Source organism: Myotis yumanensis, unplaced genomic scaffold (genome assembly GCF_028538775.1).
Source record: "Myotis yumanensis isolate MYYU_CA2020_CCGP unplaced genomic scaffold, mMyoYum1.0.hap1 SCAF_3, whole genome shotgun sequence".
Taxonomy (NCBI): Eukaryota; Metazoa; Chordata; class Mammalia; order Chiroptera; family Vespertilionidae; genus Myotis; species Myotis yumanensis.
The window spans coordinates 202,613,648-202,633,818 of NW_027223754.1; the positions used below are offsets into that span (position 1 = coordinate 202,613,648).

Genomic DNA, 20,171 nt, shown 5'->3' on the forward strand with positions numbered 1-20,171 from the left:
ACAGTTCATACAGAGCCTTGTTAGGAAAGGAGAGGAATTTAGATTTCATGCCACGAGTGATGGGAAGTCCTTGGAGAGTTTTGAGCAGAGAAACAACATCTAATTTTCATTTTTAAAGAATACTCTGGCTCTCGGGTAAAGAATAGATTATATGAAGCAAAGAGGGAAGCCAGGGTACCAGTTATGTTGTATTGCAGTTGTCCGGGCAAGAAATGATGGTGGCTTGGTCAGGTGGTAGTGCTGGAAGTAGTAAGAAGAGGTCATATTCTGGATGTATTTTGGAATGGAGTAACAAGATTTTATGAAAGTTGGATGAGGGGGAAAAAGAGAGGAGTTGAGGATGACTTTAAGGTTTTCACCTGAGCACCTGGCTGAATAGTGATACCTGTTAGTGAGATGGGGGAGATAAAGGGAAAGAAGGTTGGGGGAAGCTATGGAATCATGTTCAGTTTTAGATAACATGATCTCTGAGATCTTGTTTGACATCAACATGGAGATGTCAGGTGGGCTTTTAGATACGAGACTAGAGTATTGGAGAATGGGGATATATGTTTGGGAACCTCAGTATATTTATGGTAGATGAAGCCACGTAACTAGATAACATATATAAAAGCTTACCACATTCTAAATCTAAGCTCTTCACCTGTGTAACTAATTTAATCTTCACAGTAACTTTAGGAAATCACTCCCTATTTTATGGATGAGGAAACTGAGGCACAGGGAGGTTAAATCACTTGCCTCCATAATATAGCTTATACATTATAGAGCTGGGACTCGCCTAGGCCCATGGTCGGCAAACCGCGGCTCTTTGGCCCCTTGAGTGTGGCTCTTCCACAAAATACCACGTGCGGGCGCACACATACAGTGTGATTGAAACTTCGTGGCCCATGCGCAGAAGTCGGTATTTTGTGGAAGAGCCAGTATTTTGTGGAAGAGCCACACTCAAGGGGCCAAAGAGCTGCATGTGCCTCGCGAGCTGGAGTTTGCCAAGCCACAGTTTGCCGACCACTGGCCTAGGCAGTCTGACTCCACGGCCCCTTCTCTTATCCACAGTATTACACTGGATGTGATGACCTAGGGAGTGAGTGTAGATACAGAAGGGGCCTGACCTGGGACTCTAAAGCATTTGGAGCTGAAGAGAAGGATCTAGCAATTGAAACTGTGCAGGAATAACCAGAGTTAATGAATGCCAGGAGAGAGTGGTGTCCCGTAAGACATGTGAAGAAAGCGTTCAGAAGAGGAAGAAGTTAGCAGCTGTGGTAAGTGCTGCCAAGTAGTCAAGAAAGTTGAAAACCACGGCTTGACCACTGGATACGACTACATGAGGATCCTTGGTAACCTTGATAACCGTGATGGGAGCAGTCAGTGAACTAATGGGCCTTAAAACTGGACTAGAGGGGGTCAAGAAAGAACGGGAGTCAAGGAGGTATTACCTTGGATCCACACAATTACTCAAGGAGGTAGATACTGTTATACCCTCATTTCACAGGCAAGGAACTGATAACTTCACAGTTGGCAAGAGACGGGCTAACTGGTTCTCTCATTGGCAAACCCATCTCTGGACTTTAGTTCACCACAGTTTAAGGCTGAGTTAGGGGATCCACCCAGCTCATTCCACCCCTTGTGGACTGAGCTTTTCTGTCAAGATAGTCAATATGATAGCATTATGTACACAAAGCCAAGCAGGAGCCGCTTGTAAACGTCCAGGAAAGAGAGCATGTGTCATGGAGGGCCACAGGAGGAATAATCGAACAGCCGGGCACTTCTGCTTGGCAACAAGGAGACTTAGGTGGACCATGAGCTCTGCCCTGTTGATAGTCACTCAGGGATTTTCGTTAAGCTCTGTAGGCCGAGCAGGATCCATGGGAGGGAAGTAGCAGCCAGAACTATTTTAACATTGGAATGAGCCACTCTTTTATAATAGTAGTCTATGTTATCTACATTTTATTTGAGCTCTTATTAAGTGCCATGTCCTTACACTATGCCAAACACTACATTTATTAACCCATTCAAGCTCATAATAGCTGGTACTATTATCATATACTGTTTACAAAGGAAGAAATTGAGGTTAAGGTGCTTAACGCTAAGTGACTGCTAGTAAGTGGTAAAGCCTGGATAACCCAGTTATGTTTCTGCCCCAATGCATGTGCATTCAGCCACTGCAACACTGCCTCTCTCCCAACACGATATTGAATGTCTTTGGGGGATTGGCAGAGGGAGCTCTGGCATCAGGAGGTATATAAGACTAGATGACTTCTCAGGATCCTTCTACATCAAAAAGGCTATGACTTCAGGGCTATGTTGCTTTAGTTTCAAAGTGAGAGAAGGATCGAGGGAACTAGAACCCCACATAGAACCTGAATCTGAAACCTGAGCAATAGTTTGTTCTTAGCAGTGTTTTCCTGAGACTTAATGGTTGGTTTTGTTTGTGTGCCTGTGTATGTGTGTATGTACACATATGTATAAATGTCTCCACGTTTTGAATAAAAATAGCTTGGAATTTTGAGCAAATTCCTTAATATAGGGTTAAATTACGGTTTTGTTCATCTCAAATGATTTATTTCTCTCCTCAAAACCTTGGCTTAGTGACCTGTAATTCACTTGCACCGTTCACATTGACTTGGATATTTTCAGAGATTTAAGAATAGAATAAATCCTGTTGTGCATATAGGTCATTATTGCCCAGGCTCCAGATATGTTCCAGACAAGTCAAGAGTCCAGGAAGCAGAGTGTATGTCAGGTGTTAATTATATCCTTAACTGACTGCCAAAAGTCGGCCACTGTGCCCTGATATCAAAATAAGAGCCTCACAGTATCACACAGAAAGATAAAAGTGTTGGATTTTTGTGTGTACATGATTTTTATAAAATAATTATTGGAAAATTCATATAGACAAGGACTGAGTTTCTGAATTGACTCCAAAAAAATGTTTACTTTGCTGACACAAAGGTTTTATATATACATCTGCCTTACTTAAAATACACCCAAAAGATTTCACTTATATGAGGAATCTAAGAAAAAGCAAAGTAAATGAGCAAACCAAACAGAAACAAACTCATAGATATAGAGAACATTCTGACAGTTGTCAGGTGGGAGGGGTGTTGGGGTTATGAATGAAAAAGCATGGCTCAGTGGTTGAGCATCAACCTATGAACCAGAAGGTCACAGTTTGATGCCTGGGTGCAAGCTCGATCCCCAGTAGGGGGCATGCATGCATGAGACAGCCGATCAATGATTCTCTCTCATCATTGATGTTTCTATCGCTCTCCCTCTCCCTTCCTCTCTGAAATCAATACAAATATTTTTTTAAAGAGGGGAAGGACTAAGAAGTATAAATTGGGCCCTCACCAGTTGGTTGGGGCATTGTCCCATACACCAAAAGGTTGCGGATTCAATTCCTGGTCAGGGCACATACCTTCGTTTCGGGTTCGATCCCTGGTGAGGGTGCATACAAGAGGCAACTGAGAAATGTTTCTCTCTCTTTCTCCTTTCCTCTCTTTCTAAAATTAATAAAAACATATCCTCAGGTGAGGATTAAAAAAGAAGAGAAGTACAAATTGGTAGTTACAAGTAGTCATGGGCATGTAAAGTATAGCATAGGGAATATAGTTAATATTGTAATAACTACAGCATGGGGCAAAAGTAAGTTTACAGTTGCTCATATGGAAAATAATGTAATGATTAACAAATAATAATATAAGAATAAACTCTGTGTTTCATGTACGCAGAACTGTAATCTTACTTTTGCCTCACCCTGTATGTATGGTGTCAGATGGGCACTAAATTTATCATATGATCACGTCATAAGTTATATAAGTATGTAATCACTATGTTGTAAAAATAGTTCATATGTGATTTTATTTTTATAAAACTGTAGACAAAGCAAATTGATCTGACAGAAAGCAGATCAGAATGTTTGGGGATGGGGAGGGTGGATGGGAGGGAAGGAGAAGTGGTGATAATTAGAAAGACCACTAGGAATCTTTTGGGGGTGATGCGTATGTTCATGATTGTGTATATGTATGTATACATGTATCAAAACATAAAATTGTGCACTTTAAATATGTGCAGTTTATTGAATATCAATTATGTATGTATTGTATGTAAAGGTATTTAAAATAAAGGAAAGAATGGGATAGGATAAAAATGAAATAAAACACACCAAAGAAAGCCTTTGGCAATGATTGAGTGCATGTGATAAGCATCAAAAAGATAACCAGATTAGATCCAAAAACTAAATTACCTGTGGAAAGAGTAATAAATTACCCCAGAGGGGGCCATACCACAAGTAATTTTTAAGATACTCAGAAAGAAAAAGGTTTTACTTATTTAGATATTTTACATTTGATAAAATGTTCTCATGAACTTCAAGTGCTTTTTAAAAAAATTCTGTGAGACAAATATGTTTTTAAAATACATTATTATACTGCATTGTGATTGTCTTTGCCTGGCATACAGGGATTTCAGGATATATTTATTTTAAAAATGAGCAAAGTGATGCTTAGCCATGACCTGCCCAAACAGAGTCACACAGTGAACAAGTAATGGAGCTAGGACTGGAAGCCAGGTCTCCCATAGCCAAGCCAAGATTAAACCAAGCTGCTGCTTTGGCAACTTTGATTATTCAGTCTTGTGTTAGATCAGCTGGGTTATATTGTAACCAGCAGAAACCAACTTTGGCTGAATTAACAAAAAAAGGAAGTGAATGGAAGGATGGAGGCTAAAGCTAAAATACCTACTTTGCCCAGCGGGTGTGGCTCAGTGGTTGAGCATCAACCTATGAACCAGGAGATCACAGTTCCATTCTTGGTCAGGGCACATGCCTGGGTTACAGGCTCAATCCCTGGGGCATGCAGGAGGTAGCTGTTCAATTATTCTCTCTCATCATTTATGTTTCTACTAGAGGCTCAGTGCACGAAATTCATGCACTGGGGTAGGTGGGGGGGAGGGGTCCCTCAGCCTAGCCTGCACCCTCTCGCAGTCTGGTACCCCTCAGGGGATGTCCACCTGCCGGCTTGTGGCTGGATGGCCTTCTATTACTGCACGGCCTGCTGCTTGAGCTTCAGCAGCTGCTGCATGTGCACTGGGCAACCACGGTCTGTCCTGCAAGCACCATCGTATCGAGTGGGTGAGTCAAGTGCAGAGAATGGCACTGGTATCGGGCCGAAGCTGGCAGTTGGACATCCCTTTGGCAGTCTGGGACCCCTCGGGGGATGTAGCAGTGCGCCAAACAGCAGGCGGCCAGGGATGAGCCTGAATCGGCCAAGCGTCGCTGGCTCTCATCCTGGCCCACTGCGCCTGCTGCCGCTGCTTGCTGCTCAGTAGTGCTGCTGCAGAGGAGTCGGGAGAGACTCCTGCCGTGGCAGCTGCACTCACCAGCCATGAGCCCGGCTTCTGGCTGAGTGGCGCTCCCCCTGTGGGAGCACACTGACCACCAGGGGAAAGCTGCTGCATTGAGCGTCTGCCCCGTGGTGGTCAGTGTGCATCATAGCGACTAGTCATTCTGGTCATTCTGCCATAACAGTCGCTTAGGCTTTTATTATATAGATATCTCTCTCCCTCTCTCTTCCTCTCTGAAATCAATAATAATAATAATAAAAACCTACCCTGAGCAAGGCCAGAAACCAGGAGAGTGTCAGGAATCTGGGTTGGAAAAAAAACAAAGGAAGACTCCTGGGCTCCATAGTCAGAATGGTTTATGTGTACTTCAAAACAGGTCATCCTTGAATGCTATAGTCACCATTCAAAGTCCAGGTAAAAGACTGATGGGCATCTGGCTCAGTCCAACCGCTGGTCAAGGGTCTCTTAATTGATAGTCACAAAAGAAAGCCTGGAGCAAAAGACAGTGGTTTCTCAAAGGAAAATAAGTACCAAAAGAAGGGAGATGAGGTGTTGCTAGGCATAAAAAAGCAAATATCATGGATAAGTGCTCTAGGCCCCCACTGCTCCTGGCAAATTCTTAGGACAACACATCTATAAAGCCATTGCCTGCTCCTGTGTTTCTATCCCCGAGCAGAATAGGTGCTTCTTGAGTGCAGGGACTGTATTTACTCATCTCTGATTCTCCAGCACCAGTGCGATACCTGGTCTGTAGAGGTGCTCAGTTACCATTGAATAAGTGAGTGGATAGAGAGGCTTTTATTACTGTCCACATGAAAGACCTGGGGTACAGGTGCCTCGTGGAGTTGACCTTGCTTTTAGAGCCACATAGAGCAGTCAATGTACCAGCTTATGAAGTGCAGTCTCAGCCAATCCCTTAGAAAAAAACCGATGTTTCACTCTAAACTCGTGTTCTTTCTGCTTTACTAGTTGTACTCAATGCTGGCTACATGATAGGATCACTCGGGGTGTTTGAACAGAGATGGCTGTGCCCCATCTCAGATTGATTAAATCAGAATCTCGAGGAGCTGTGCCCAGGATCATTTTTTTTCTTTTTTAAAGCTCCCCAGATGATTCTAAAATCAGCAAGGATTGAGAACCACTATGCTACACTCTTGCTTTTGTTTGAACTAACTAAATGGCCTTTTAAATGTGTCAGCTGTAAATGATTACGCTTGCAGTATAAATGTTTATTATGGCCACATTGTAATTATATCCATGATGATTTCTGCACACACTCTCTGTTGGATATTCTTTTAAATAAAAGACTGCAAGTACTTTGCATCATTATAAACAGAACTAGAAAAAACAAGAACAACATTTGCCAACTGAGGAGAAACAAAATTGTGAAATGCTGGGGGTGGTGTTCCCTTAGTGTGGCAAACAGAGCTGCTGATAAATTACCCCTATTTAAGTGCTGGGTCTGAGGAAGAATTTCAGGGTGACTATTCTTTAGTTTGTTCTCTGGCTTTTTTTTTTAAAATCTGCACTTGTGTTCAGTCTACATTTTTTTAGCAATTGCCGCCTGATAAATTCTACCAAATACATAGTTTTATAAGAAACGAGGATGTGAAGAAAAGGAAACCCTCATGCACTGCTGGTGGGAATGCAGACTGGTGCAGCCACTGTGGAAAACAGTATGGAATTTCCTCAAAAAATAAAAAATGGATCTCCCATTTGACCCAGTGATCCCACTTCTAGGAATATATCCTAAGAAATCAGAAACATCAATCAGAAAGAATATATGCACCCCTGTGTTCATAGCAGTGCAATTTACAATAGCTAAGATTTAGAAGCAGCCCGAATGCCCATCAGCAGATGAGTGGATAAAAAAGCTGTGGTACATCTACACAATGGAATACCACACAGCTATAAAAAAGAAAGAACTACTATTTGCAACAGCATGGATGGACCTGGAGAGTATTATGCTAAGCGAACTAAGCCAGTCAAAGATTAAGTATCACATGATCTCACTCATATGTGGAATCTAATGAACAGAATAAACTGATGAATAAAATAGGACCAGAGACATAGAAGCATGGAACAGACTGATGAATTTCAGAGGGAAGGGAGGTGGGGTGGGAGGAGAATGATTAACAGGGGAACTTATTTGCATATATGCATAACCCATGGACACAGACAGTAGAGTGGTGAAGGCCTGGGAGGGGCTGGAACAGGGTGGAAGGGGTCAATGGAAAAAACAACAACCACAAACAAAGGGGACATCTATAATACTTTCAACAGTAAAGATTAATTAGAGAGAGAGAAAGAGAGAATACAAAAAGCAACTTGTTTCCAGTGGGGAACCTTAGTACTGGGTGGAAGTAAAATAAAGTGTACACGCCAGCATGCATGTGCATTTTGGGAAAGACAGCTCTACTCAGACACTCAGAGGTGTCCGGGACCCCTACATGTTTAATAATCAATGCTTTTCTTTTAAACACCTTCTCTGCACAAAACTCAAGGTCGTGTGTGAGCTGGTATGTCTCCTCATCCGGTGCCATGCGCTACCACTCTCTTTCCCTTAGTTCTTTATGAACCAGCCATAACAGATTTGCTTGTAGCATCCAGAAGGTGCCATATTCTCTCACTTTTTTTGGGTTTTGTATGGGCTGTTCTCCCGGCCTGGGGTGACAGCCCTTTCCTCTGTCTGCTGTGTGTCTTCAGTGTCACAGCTCTTTCTCTTAGTCTCTGCTGTGGACATCCTCTGCTCCCTCCACTCCCACTGTGCCTTCTAGTCTTTATATTCTGCTATAATCGTTGGTGTGCAGGTCTGTCTCCCCGTCTGGACTGTAAGCTCCTTGAGAGCCCAGCACCTAACACAGCATCTGTCTGAAGAATGCACGAATGCAGCGATCCATCAGCTGTAGGACAAATGTGTGGCCTTTTCACTTGTAGGTGCTCTTGATAAAACTACCAAGTGGATAAAAGAATCTGTAAATGAAGAATTACTTTCTGTTTCTGAGACCGGTTTAACTCCTGCGGCCGGAACCAGCTCCAAGCCACACCTGAGCCCTACACTGGTGCTAAATAACAGTTATTTGAAACTGTTGCAGTGGGATTATCAGAAAAAAGAATTTCCAGAGGTGAGTGATTTTTTTCTTCCCTCAAGTTTTCCATTATTTTCATTCTTAGGTTCTAACTATGAATCAGCTAGTCTGTCTGTGTTGCCAGGTGGTTTAATGACTTAGCTGAAATCAGATAAAAATGGGAGTGTGGATGTCATATTGCTTATTTTACATTTTCGTGGTATTGAGCTTCCCTTTCTATTTTTCCATTTTAAATAAATATGCTAGACACTGATCACAGATGAAGCACGTCTTCAGGAACTGACAGAAAAGCTGAATCAATTGAAAATTATTGCCTGCCTGTCCCTCATTACCAACAATATGTTGGGTGCTATCACAGAAGGCCTCCCTGAGCTGGCAGACCGGTTAAAGAGGGTCTCGGCTGTTCTGCTCGAAGGCATGAATAAAGAGTAAGTTCCACGTGTTTTTCTCTGTTCCCCCTGTGTTAGGCTCTGCATCCATTTCAGAGAATGTGAGTAACCTTGGACATTTGAATGTGACATTCAGAACTGTGCTTTAGAGAAGCTTATCTCATACCTTTTTCTAGAATTTTTTTTACAATATATTTTTATTGATTTCAGAGAGGAAGGGAGAGGGAGAGAGAGAGATAGAAACATCAATGATGAGGGAGAATCACTGATTGGCTGCCTCCTGCACACCCCGTACTAGGGATCGAGCCTGCAACCCAGGCATATGCCCTGACCGGGAATCGAACTGTGACCTCCTGTTTCATAGGTCAATGCTCAACCACTGAGCCATGCCGGCCAGGCTAGAATTTCTTTTAATATCTCTGAAGGCTTAAGTGTCCTTTCATAGGAAGGGAAAGGTCTTTTCCATGACAAATGCCAGGGTGAGTGTAGTATTTCCACTGAGGATGGGTGTGTGCAAAAGCCCTTCTTTGATGGAGCTGTGGAAAAAAACAAAAGCCAGAAATCCACCTCGCTCAGTCTTCAGGATGCCCTGTCAAAGAGGCTTTCCAGATTAAGTAGTTCTGACACCATCATTTTTCTATAATGAAATGTTTACCAATTTACTGATCCCGCAAGCTACGAAGCCTTGAGAAGCAGTGACCTCTCTGTCCTTTGGAGATGTTACACAAGTTCACTGAAGGTTTTGTTTTTGTGAAATTCATTTCCCAGTATCATACCGTCACTGAATACTAGAATCCCATTGAGATTTTGCAGTTAGGTCATCCTGCTGGGAATCTGGTCCAAGTCAGAAAACTGCTGATCTCAGTCGGTGCCCACCTTTCCACGGGTCCTATATGGGTTAAGCGCCTCCTGCTGGTGGCTTCCCTTTGAGGTGTTTTCAGGGACACAGACTCTGTTCTCATTGAAGGGAGCGAGATGCACCTGTTCCCATATTCCTGCGCATTACTCAGAGAGCACGTAAATTACCTGGTAAAATCCTAGAATATTAAGAGCCAAAAGGAGCCTGAGTGGTTACAAAATCCAATGTTCTCATTTTGAACAGAAGCCCAAGGTTTTTCGTTGGGCTGCACAGCAAGAAAAGGGCAAAGCAAGGCCTGAGCCCTGGTCCAACTGTTTCAAGGCCCTGCCCTTTCTACTGATTTCTTTTAAAAATTGTTTTGAATATTTTTAATATTATAAAAGATACTAGAGAGTTATTGGCATAGTCATTCTCTATGAGAATAAATTCTGAACAAACTGAATCTTAAATATTAAAATTATTATTAAGGTTGAAAATACATTGTGGGGCTTGTTTTTTTTTTGAGTCTATGTTATTTTTCAATTACAGTTTACATTCAATATCATTTTGTATTATTTTCAGGTGTATAGCATAGTGGTTAGACAATCATATACTTTACAAAGTGTTCCCTCCAATATTTCCTTCCCACTGGTTTTTCTGCTACCCTGACAGGCTCATTTATTTCATACGCAGGACCCAAGACCTATAATGAAAAGAAACCTCTGTTTTTGCCGTTGTTCTTACCTTAGCCTTTCCCCACACTGGGTAATCATTATTGTCCAGAAAAATTTTAAACCTTTACTGAACCCCCAATGCTACTTAAGTATTAATATAAAACTACTAAGAGGACAGGTTTTTTTTTAATCTGAATCTAGATTTTGAAAGCCTAGTTCTGCGATTGACTTATGTACGTACCCTTGAACAAGTCCCTGAATCACCCTGAGCCTCATTTCCCTTTTTTCAAAAAGGGAATAATATTTGTGCCTGTCTTAGAATTGTGAGAACTCAAGGTGATTCATGTGAAATATTTCTACAGGTGTCTGGCACATAGTAAGTGCTCGATAAAAGTTAGCTCTTAATAACTATTTAGTTGTTAAATCATTCTCTTTATAGTTCTGCCTGTTTGTTTTATTATTTTGTTTAATTCCCCCCCCAACCTGTATTAGGAAATGATTGCAGTCAATTCTCAATTATCCTCATTATGAATGGGTATTTACATCCATATATTAAAAAAAAAAAAGATGATTTCAATAGTCAGTAGACCCAGATGTCATTTATATTTAGTTAGATGATACATTTTGAAAACTAGCAAGAATTTTGCCTTCTTTATTGTGAATAGGAAGTCATGGCTTATGCTAGAATTATTTTTTCCTTTAGCCTAAGAACTCATGATTAAAAGCAGGAGGGAGTTAGGTAAAAGTCAGAAAGTAAAAATTTTGCCATAAATAATTGAACTTTGGGGTGTGGAAGGGAGAAGGAAAGAGAGATAGAAACAGCAATGATGAGAGAATCATCACTAGGCTGCTTCCTGCACACCCCCTACTGGGGATCAAGCCTGCACCCTGGACATGTGCCCTGACTGGGATTTGAACTGTGACCTGGTTCATGGGTCAACACTCAACCACACTGGCCAGGCTCTTATTGTTGTTAATGATGGCAATAATGATAAAGTCTTCTTTTTTTCTTATTAAGCATTTACTATGTGCCTGACAATCTGCCAAGAGCTAATATAATCTCATAGCAAGTTTAGTGTTAGAGTCAGGATTTGAACCCAGGTCTGTGTGACACCACAGCTTATGCTATAACCACATTACATTGCCTCCTATCTTTGGGCCTCTCATCCTTTAATTTCTGTTTTGAACAAGATTATTTTAAAGACCCTTTCTGGATAGTGAGATGCAGTTTTCAGTCATTATTCCCCCATAGTGTAGACCCAACAAATGCACTTTCTAATTACCTTTTTCCTTACCTATTAAATAACCAACTGCTAATTACTTTTCTGAACTCTATATATTTGCATTATTGATCAGTACAATTTTCTGAACTCTATATATTTGCATTATTGATCAGTTGCTTGAAAGTAGCAATGAGAAGGAGCTTGGGTCATGATAAGTCAAGAGTTTTAGGTAATTTGCCTTTTATGGAATTGACCACTAAATCTCTTCATTTCTTGTTTTGATTGGTGTTATAGGTTTACAGCTCAGGCATAGATAAAGGAATTGATTTTACCTCATTTTCCAAGCTAAAAAAAAAATCTATGAATGAAATCCACTCAGACCAAAGGTTTATTTTAAGAATTGGTATTTTCTTTCCTTTTCTAATAGCTCTGCATGAAAATAGGATTGCAGACTTATTTTCAGGGACCACATTTTTCTGCCTGTGCTTTCCTATATAAACACTATGTATAGAATTAAGTGGTTTTAAGCATGTAAAAAGCTTAACTACAAAGTGGTGGTGATTGGGAAGAGTTACTATTTTTTTTAGTTCATTCTAATAGAGGTAACTGTTGTTTTATATAAGAAAAAAATGGGTAAATGTTTGAAATAAGTTGGTATATTTTATTTTTTATTTTTATTGATTGCAGAGAGGAAGGAAGAGGGAGAGATAGAAACAACAATAATGAGAGAGAATTATTGATCAGCTGCCTCCTGCATGCCCCACATGGGGGATCTTGCCCGCAACCCAGGCATGTGCCCTGATGGGGAATCTAACTGTGGCCTTCTGGTTCATAGGTCGACGCTCAACCACTGAGTGACGCCACCCGGGCATTTTGGTATATTTAAAAAAACAACAACAATAAACTGGGGGACAAAAACTGTCTCTGATGGGATTTTGTTTTCTGTTTTGTAGGACCTTTAACTTGAAGGAAGTCCTGAATTCTGTTGGTGTTCAGACATGTGCTGAGGTTAACAAGACCCTGGTGGAGAGAGGATTACCCACTTTAAATGCGGAGGTTCAAGCTAATCTTGTAGGTCAATTTTCAAGCATTGAAAAGGAGGACAATCCTATCCGGTCTTTGATTGGTGGGTCCTCATATTTTTATCATTTTCTTCTTCAATTCCAATTTGCTTTAACTTGCTGGTTTTGACTAATGTTAACTGTCAGTCAACATTTAGTTTTAAACAATCTACCTCCTCCTTTTGGAGAATAAATATTGAAAATATGAAGCTAGTATTAATATTTTAAAAGGTTTGGGACTTGCTGTTTCTTCTGTGTGTATGTGTAGTGGAGTGAGAGATGTTTCAGGGCCTTCTTACTATTCAGACAGTAGATTTTTATGAGGAAAATAACAAAATGCTGCCAAGTAATGTTAAAATCTAGATTCTAGATTCACGTGACAGTCCAAACCAACTGATAGTATGTTCACAGAAAGTAGACATCAGTTGTGCGTGAGCTAGCCTCGGCCAACCAAAACCCCTTTCCTGGTCAGACATAAGGAGACAAAGAATGAGAACGCTATGGAACTGGGGGGCATAATGGGTGGGCTTTTGTTGTACTTGCTTGCTAGCTTGCTAAGAACGTGAATATCTGGGTGGCAAGCTGTGTTGGTAAGTTGGGAAAATGGAGGATGTATCATTAGGACATTTCTGTTGCTCGTGACTGAGAATCTAAACTAGCTTAAGCAAAAAGAGAATGTATGTTCTCATGTAACTGAAACGATGAGAAGTAGGGCTGGCTGCAGGTACAGCTTAACCAGAGCTCAAACTGTGTCCCCAGCACTAGTTTCCCCACTTCCAGCCCTCGGCACTGCCTTCCTCTGGGCTGGCTGCCTCACAGGTCGTCTCTTCCCACACAGTGAGACAGCTTCAGCTCAAGCCTACATCTTCCTGTGTTTATTTTCATTTTATCTATTTATTTTTGTTAATCCTCACCAGAGGATATTTTTGCCATTGCTTTTTAGAGAAGGTGGAAGATGGAGGTTGGGGAGGGAGGGAAGAGATGGAGAGAGAGAAACATCGATGGGAGAGAGACACATCAATTGGTTGCCTTCCACACACACCCCAACTGGGGCCTGGTATGGAACCTGCAACCCTCTTTTTTCCACCCCTCTCTCCCCAGTCCAACTTTCCTGTTCTTTTAAAAATTTAAGCATTTTTTTAAACCTCATTCAAAGTATTGTTGCCTTGACTGGGAATCGAACCCGCCACCCTTTGGTGCATGGGCTGACACTCTAACTACTGAGCAACACCAGCCAGGGCTCTTCCCCTGTTTAAAACAAGGATTTGGCTTCCTTGGTAGCTCATTGGCTCCAGTTGGCCGGACTGTGGGTCATGTCCCATTTTGAATCAGTCTTGGTAGCCAGAGGGGAAGGAACTTAGGGTCCAAGGCATGTGTTCACCACGGAGCCAGGGTGAGTCACTTTAGCTATAACACCTGGTCTGAGAATAGGGGACAGATGGTTTCCCCCAAACAAAATCGGGTGCTGTGGTCAAAAGAAGAGGGAGCAGGTGATGTGGGGCACAAAGCAAGTGTCTCCTATCGAGAGTGAGAAATAAAGACTAGAAGGAAGAAGGGAGTGTAAAATAGAACACAGTAACATTCTGGGACTAACTTGCAAGTTTTTGAAATATAACATTGACTTCCCTAAGAATACAAATACTTGTTATTACTTATCTGAGGCTCTCAAATAGTTTCTCTCAACCTTATCCCTGGAGACACGGAATGCTCGGGATCTAGGCCACACAGGCCACTTAAAAGCTCGAGGCCTCAGCCCTCCCCCAGAAAAGAGCAGTCTGGCGTGCAACACTGCAGGCTGCTGGAGGGGGCAGTTGATCACAGTAACAGGCTCAGCATGACCACAGCGGCCTGTGGCTGAGCCCTCTGCTGCATAACCTTCACTGGTGACAAGTCTGTCCGCACAGCCCGTTATCTCTAGCTGAAGAGCTGATCCCTGGGAGATGGTGATCCTCAGAGGAAGAGAGGCAGACACTGCAGTCTCTGTCACATGTCGCGTGTCCCCTACAGGTGTGCAGGCCTCAGGACGGGGTGCATGTTTGTGCACTGCTGTATCCTTGTACCACGCTGGGCCCATAGATGACACTTAGTAAGTATTTGTGGAGAGGGCGAAGGCAGCGGAGACTTAGTGGTTAAGCGACTCTCCCCCAAGGTCACATAACTAGCCGGTTGCAGGGCAGGGAGTCTTACTGAGCCTGTCTGACTCTGGAGCCCGTGTTCTTTACTGCTCTGCTTGGAGCCGAAGCCCTGCTGCTTGTTGGCAGGGTGGCCGGAGCGTCCAAGTGTGCCCTGCGCCCTTGCTTTAGATAAGGGAGGTACTTGCAATGCCATGAGAGGGGGCTGGTAAAGCAACTTCTTTCCACTCCTCTCTCCCCAGTCCAACTTTCCTGTTCTTTTAAACATTTAAGCATTTTTTTTAAACCTCAAAGTACTGTTGCCTAGCAACTTGAGTGACTCACTTGAGCGGCTCTCTTGCGACTCTAGAAGCCAAGAGCACGCCTTTGGCAGGGACTCGGTTTGGCTGCTCCTAACTGGACAAATGCTTCTGTCATTTTAGTCTTGACCTAAAAACTGACTCGTCCACAGAGGAGACAGAACCACTTCTCAGCATAAATAACAGTTTTGAAAGAGTTTTATCCTTTAAGCAATCTTATGGGAAACTGTTTGGACCATATCTGTGATGACAATAGACCTGGGCTCTGGAGAGTCAGGCAACCAGGGGAACGGGATCTTTGGTACACGATTGATTCTTAATGTCCTGCCCACAGAGGAGTTAGGAGAAACGAAGCACTTAGAGGACATAAAAGAGCTTGACCAGCATTAGCCATGGTTCTCCTCCCCTGTGCACAGAACCCACCGTGGTCTGCTGCTTCTGTTCCTAGTTGGTGTGCTGTTTATTTACGAGGCAATTACAACTCCTACTGTGTTCTTAGACTTTTAAAAAGATAATTAGAAAAGCTTTCTTTCAAGCTAATGTTTAAAAAACGCATACCCAAAACAGGTACATATTATTTGTAGCTTACCTACTGTGTAGATCATTTGCATGCTTGTAGCCATCTGCATTTAAAAAAAATAATTTTCAATTGTACGGGTTGTGCATACATGAGTAATTTCTTCTTGTTGACAAATTATGGGGAAGGCCCAAGTTACCTGTGACTGCCTTTTCCAGCCCCCATTCCTCCCTGACTCCCCTTGTCTTCAGTTTGGCATTGATCTTTATAGACCTTTTTCATTCCATTCTTACTTCAATTCAGTCAGCATTTGTGACCTGCCTGCCACAAGCCAGACCAGGGATATAAAGATAAAAAAGAGTAGCCCTCGCACTCAGAGAGCTCACCTAAGCAGGGAGAGAGACACATATAATAGAAAACAATAATATGGTGTGATAGTCTGACAGGTGTTAGGAAAAGCCACAGAATGAGTTAACTTTAGGCTTGGCATTGAAGGTTGCTTTTGACTTGGGGCAGAGATGAAGTGAGATGGAAGAACATTCTAGTAAGAGGAAGCAATTCTGGCTGAGACATGGACATGGGATGTTGGGAACTTTGAGTTCTAGGACAGATCTGGCTAGAATGTGTGACTTTTGGGAGAAGCATTCGGAGATACGAATTTCATTAATGCCATAGTTGTCTGCATTTGATGGAGTTTATTCTCCTTAGTTCACCTTCTTGGTGAGATTTCTGTTTCCAAGGCCAAAGCAAGCTCTGGGAGCAGCATGAGCCATAGCAGGTCCGGTTTGTCCAGTGCAATTTTCCCAATACTTATACAGCCCGATTTATTTATGCATTTGCTTGCTTTTGTGAAATAGTCTCAAATGTGGATCGTTGAAGCAGTGGGGTGCAAAGGGCGAAGAAGATGGCAAATTGGAGTGCCAGTTGGGGTGGCACTTCTTCAGCGCCTTCAGATTGTTGGCCATATGTTGGGTGAACATGTGATTTTTTTGTTGAAACCAGGACACTTTTGAGAGTGCTCTTTTTAATTATGCCAAGACAACAGGTGTAAACTTCAACTGTCCTGGAAAACCTGGATGTGTGGTCACCCTTGCCATGTGGTAATTTGGGCCCCTAAATTAATCAGATCTCTAGATTTTTTCAAGAGGAACCAGAAATTTAGATTTCTATTTGAATTCCCCTGACCTTAAGTGGTTTATTTTTTAAAAGCACTATGTGGACCAAACTGGCAGTGCCAGTTTACAAAGTCTGTTTTAGTGTACATAACTAAAATGATAAGCATTAAATATTGAGTTTTTGTAAAAGATTCCCTGCCTTACCCCCGAAGTGCTCTGCATTTTAATCAGTTAGCTATTGCCACACAACAAGTCACCCTCAGACTCCATAACTTAAACAAAAAAATATTTAGTATTGCTCACCAGTCTTTGGGTCAACAGGGTAGTTCTTTTGGTCTTGCTGGACCCACACATGCATATATGGTCAGCTGTGGCTTGGAAAGGTAGCCCTGCTGATGTTGGCCGGGGTCTCTCAAGTGTTTGAGAGTTAGTTGGCTCCAGGTTGATCTAGGACGGCCTCAGATAGAAGAGCTGCAGTCTTTCGTCAGGCCCAGGCTTGTTCAGATGGTAGGTAGAGAAAGCAGATGCGAACCTGGCCTCTTCAGGCCTCTGCATGGAACTAACATACCAGCACTTATGCTGTGCTCTGTATTAGCCAAAGGAAGTCATAAGGCCAGCCACAATTCAAGACCGAGGGAAACAGACTCCAACCTGTAATGGGAAGAGCTGCAAAGCTACCTTGTAAAGGGCATGGATATAGGCACGGTAAAGAATTGGGAATAATGTTATAACCCACCTACCATAATTACTGTTCTCATGTTTTAAAAATTACGTGCTTTAGTAATGGGACAGATAAAGATAATCTTCTTTTCTCCCAGATAAACGAATCCAGCTATACTTGAAGAGCCTACTTGGTCTTCCAAGCCCTCAAAAATGCCTGCCTCCCATGCCCGGAGGTCTTGCTGTCATTCAGCAGGAGCTGGAAGTGCTAGGCTGTCAATATGCTAACATCGTGAATCTCAACAAACAAGTGTATGGACCATTTTATGCAAATATACTTCGAAAGCTGCTCTTTGGTGAGGAAGCCACAGGGAAGACAGATGCTTCATCTTCTGCTAACTAAAGAGGAACTGACGTTGGACAAGAGATTGGAAATCCATACTTCAGTATGGAGTCTGTTTCCATCAGAGGCATTACAGATGCAGCACATTCTCAGTCCTGTTGGTGGTGCAGTGTTAGCCCGAACCTGTGTAACCCAGTAACGTTAGGATTGCAGGAGACACGCACATCATATACACTCTACTCGTGCATCATTTTCAAGTTCAAAAGAGGTGTTTCTCATGATCAGAAAGCAATTTGTAATTAATTATATTACCCACATAATACTTGTGTTTTCTTAAACATTTATATCTGGCTTATTCATTCAACCCTTAAGGAGTTGTATTGCCTCACTTGTCGCTATCAAACCTAATGATTTTTAATATAGGTACAACTTAAAGGGTTGAAAGTTGTGATAATAACCAAGGGGATTGATGTTCTGAATACATGATGTAAGCATAATTGTATTTGAAATGTACAATGAAAAAAAAAATAAATCAAAAAAGACATGTACAAGGAAATTTTATTAATGTGTAATAGAAACTTACTTAGTAAGTCCTAAAATTCCTCAAATGTGCCAGTTCACATTTTATAATACCAACTGTCAGTATTTGTGTAGAATTTGAATTTATTAAATATATTTTAAAGCTATATGCAAATTTTAGATAAAACCTCCATTGTTCACTTAGTGAAATTAGAAGCCAATCCCTTCTAAGATTTTATTCTGGAGGTTGGTTTGTTCTTGCAATTTATCCTGCTCTCTGAGAGAAACGATTTTTGCACAAATCTCTTAGTGAATGTCTTTGCATTTCTCAGGCCATTGGTAAGGTTTGTATAAGATTTTAATATTTTTACATAAGGCAGGAATGGTTTGATTTGGTTTACCTGTAAGAAGAAGGGAAGTTTAACAATAAAAAGCAAAGCCAGGAGATTCCCATTCTCATGAAGGAGAAGTAGCTGAACTTTGGATTTTTTAACCACATCGCTCCCTAGCAAATGCCTTGTGTGCTGATTAGATACATACCCTGCTATGACCTAGGTGCTCTTCTAAGCATCGTTATCATTTGACATTCTTGAGCATGAAACAATTTGGCCAAGTCGGCACTGGTTGTCATTAGAGAAATCTGCTTGTCCTGGAATTGCATACTTTTTTGAAGTGTTCAGGGAAACATTTCAGTTTGGGCGGACTCAGTCGAGAAAAGTGCTTTATTTGCTAAAATACATTTTTGATTTTTTTTTCCCCTAAGGACTCAGTAGCTTGCTGGGGAAGAGCGGGTATGACGTTGAAAGTTTTTTCTTCCTCATCCCTTTTGCCTCACCACGACCTCCACCGGGATGGTGCTGCTCCTTTATTTGACAGAGTTCTAGGAAATGATTGTGTGTATAAATTATCTCCAATCTTCACATTTTGGAGGGATCTGCCAAAATCTGAGGAAATTTTGAAAGTCAGTTTTTTCTCTCACAATGACCAATACAGAAATCAGCCAGTCTGTCCATTTCGGCAGGGGTTTATAAGTGGAAACCTGCCGAAGAGCATGTCACTGGCCTTACCATGCCCTCTTCCTGTACTTCCATTCTGCCCGCGCTTTTCTATGCTTAGAAACCATACGGTGCTGAAGATTTCGTTTTCATTTTCTCTTAAATTGAAGTCGTTTCAACTGTGTTCACTTTGGGGCATGGGCAGCAGCGGAGGTCTAATATAGCAACGTAATGTATTGTGTGATTTTTGTTGTTGTTATTGCTGAGGTGAACTGTATACTTAGCAGAAAGACCAGGTGCACTTTTTAATTATCGGGTTGGAATCCAGCTGGTATTCTTATATACTTGATTATACTGCGATTGCCAGCAGGAAAACAATGTGCAAACATTTTTTAAAAATGTATTTTAAATGAAGGGCATTCTGCTTTTTTTTGCTTTTTTTGGTTTTTTAAGTGGCAAAGTAAATCTCAATGTCTCAAGTCTGGATTTAGGCAACTACATTTGTTAGGATTTTTGTATCATAGCTCTTAGCATGTTGTTTATTTGGTTTTTTACCTAAATGTTTACTTCTGCTTTTAAGGTTTTCTTACCATGGTCTTGTTTTGTAATGTCAATTTTATTAAACACCATGCATACATTTTCATTCTTCTGCTAAGACATGTATTGTGTGCACTGTTAAATTTTAAACATTAAACATTATTTCAACATAGCTAGTGTCTGTTTGTCTTCTAAACCAACTTTGGGGAGCTCAGGGCTAGAACACTGTACAGTCTTTTTTGTATTTGTTCTAGAGATCCTTCTGCTGATCCTCGGACCCTTACAGACACCAGATCATATTCAGTCAGTCAGTCAGTCAGTCAAAAAACACCTATGAGCATTTTCTATGTGCCAAGAAGTATCCTAGGTGTAGTGATAGATGACTAGACAGACACTGTCCTCAAGGAGTTTATTACTGCCCAGCCGGTGTGGCTCAGTGG

At 41.6% G+C, this 20,171-nt stretch overlaps 1 protein-coding gene across 3 annotated transcripts in view; it reads left to right on the forward strand.

Annotated features, from left to right (window-relative positions):
• TCP11L2 (t-complex 11 like 2) overlaps positions 1-19,903 on the forward strand; it is a 38,972-nt gene extending 19,069 nt beyond the window's left edge. For all 3 annotated transcript variants that reach the window (XM_070410966.1, XM_070410967.1, XM_070410968.1), the window contains exons 7-10: positions 8,278-8,465; positions 8,676-8,857; positions 12,507-12,679; positions 17,496-19,903. In XM_070410966.1, coding sequence (XP_070267067.1) covers positions 8,278-8,465; positions 8,676-8,857; positions 12,507-12,679; positions 17,496-17,740 — 788 coding nt within the window. In that variant the 3' untranslated portion in view covers positions 17,741-19,903. The remainder of the gene's footprint in view (positions 1-8,277; positions 8,466-8,675; positions 8,858-12,506; positions 12,680-17,495) is intronic.
• The last annotated feature ends 268 nt before the right edge of the window (positions 19,904-20,171 follow it).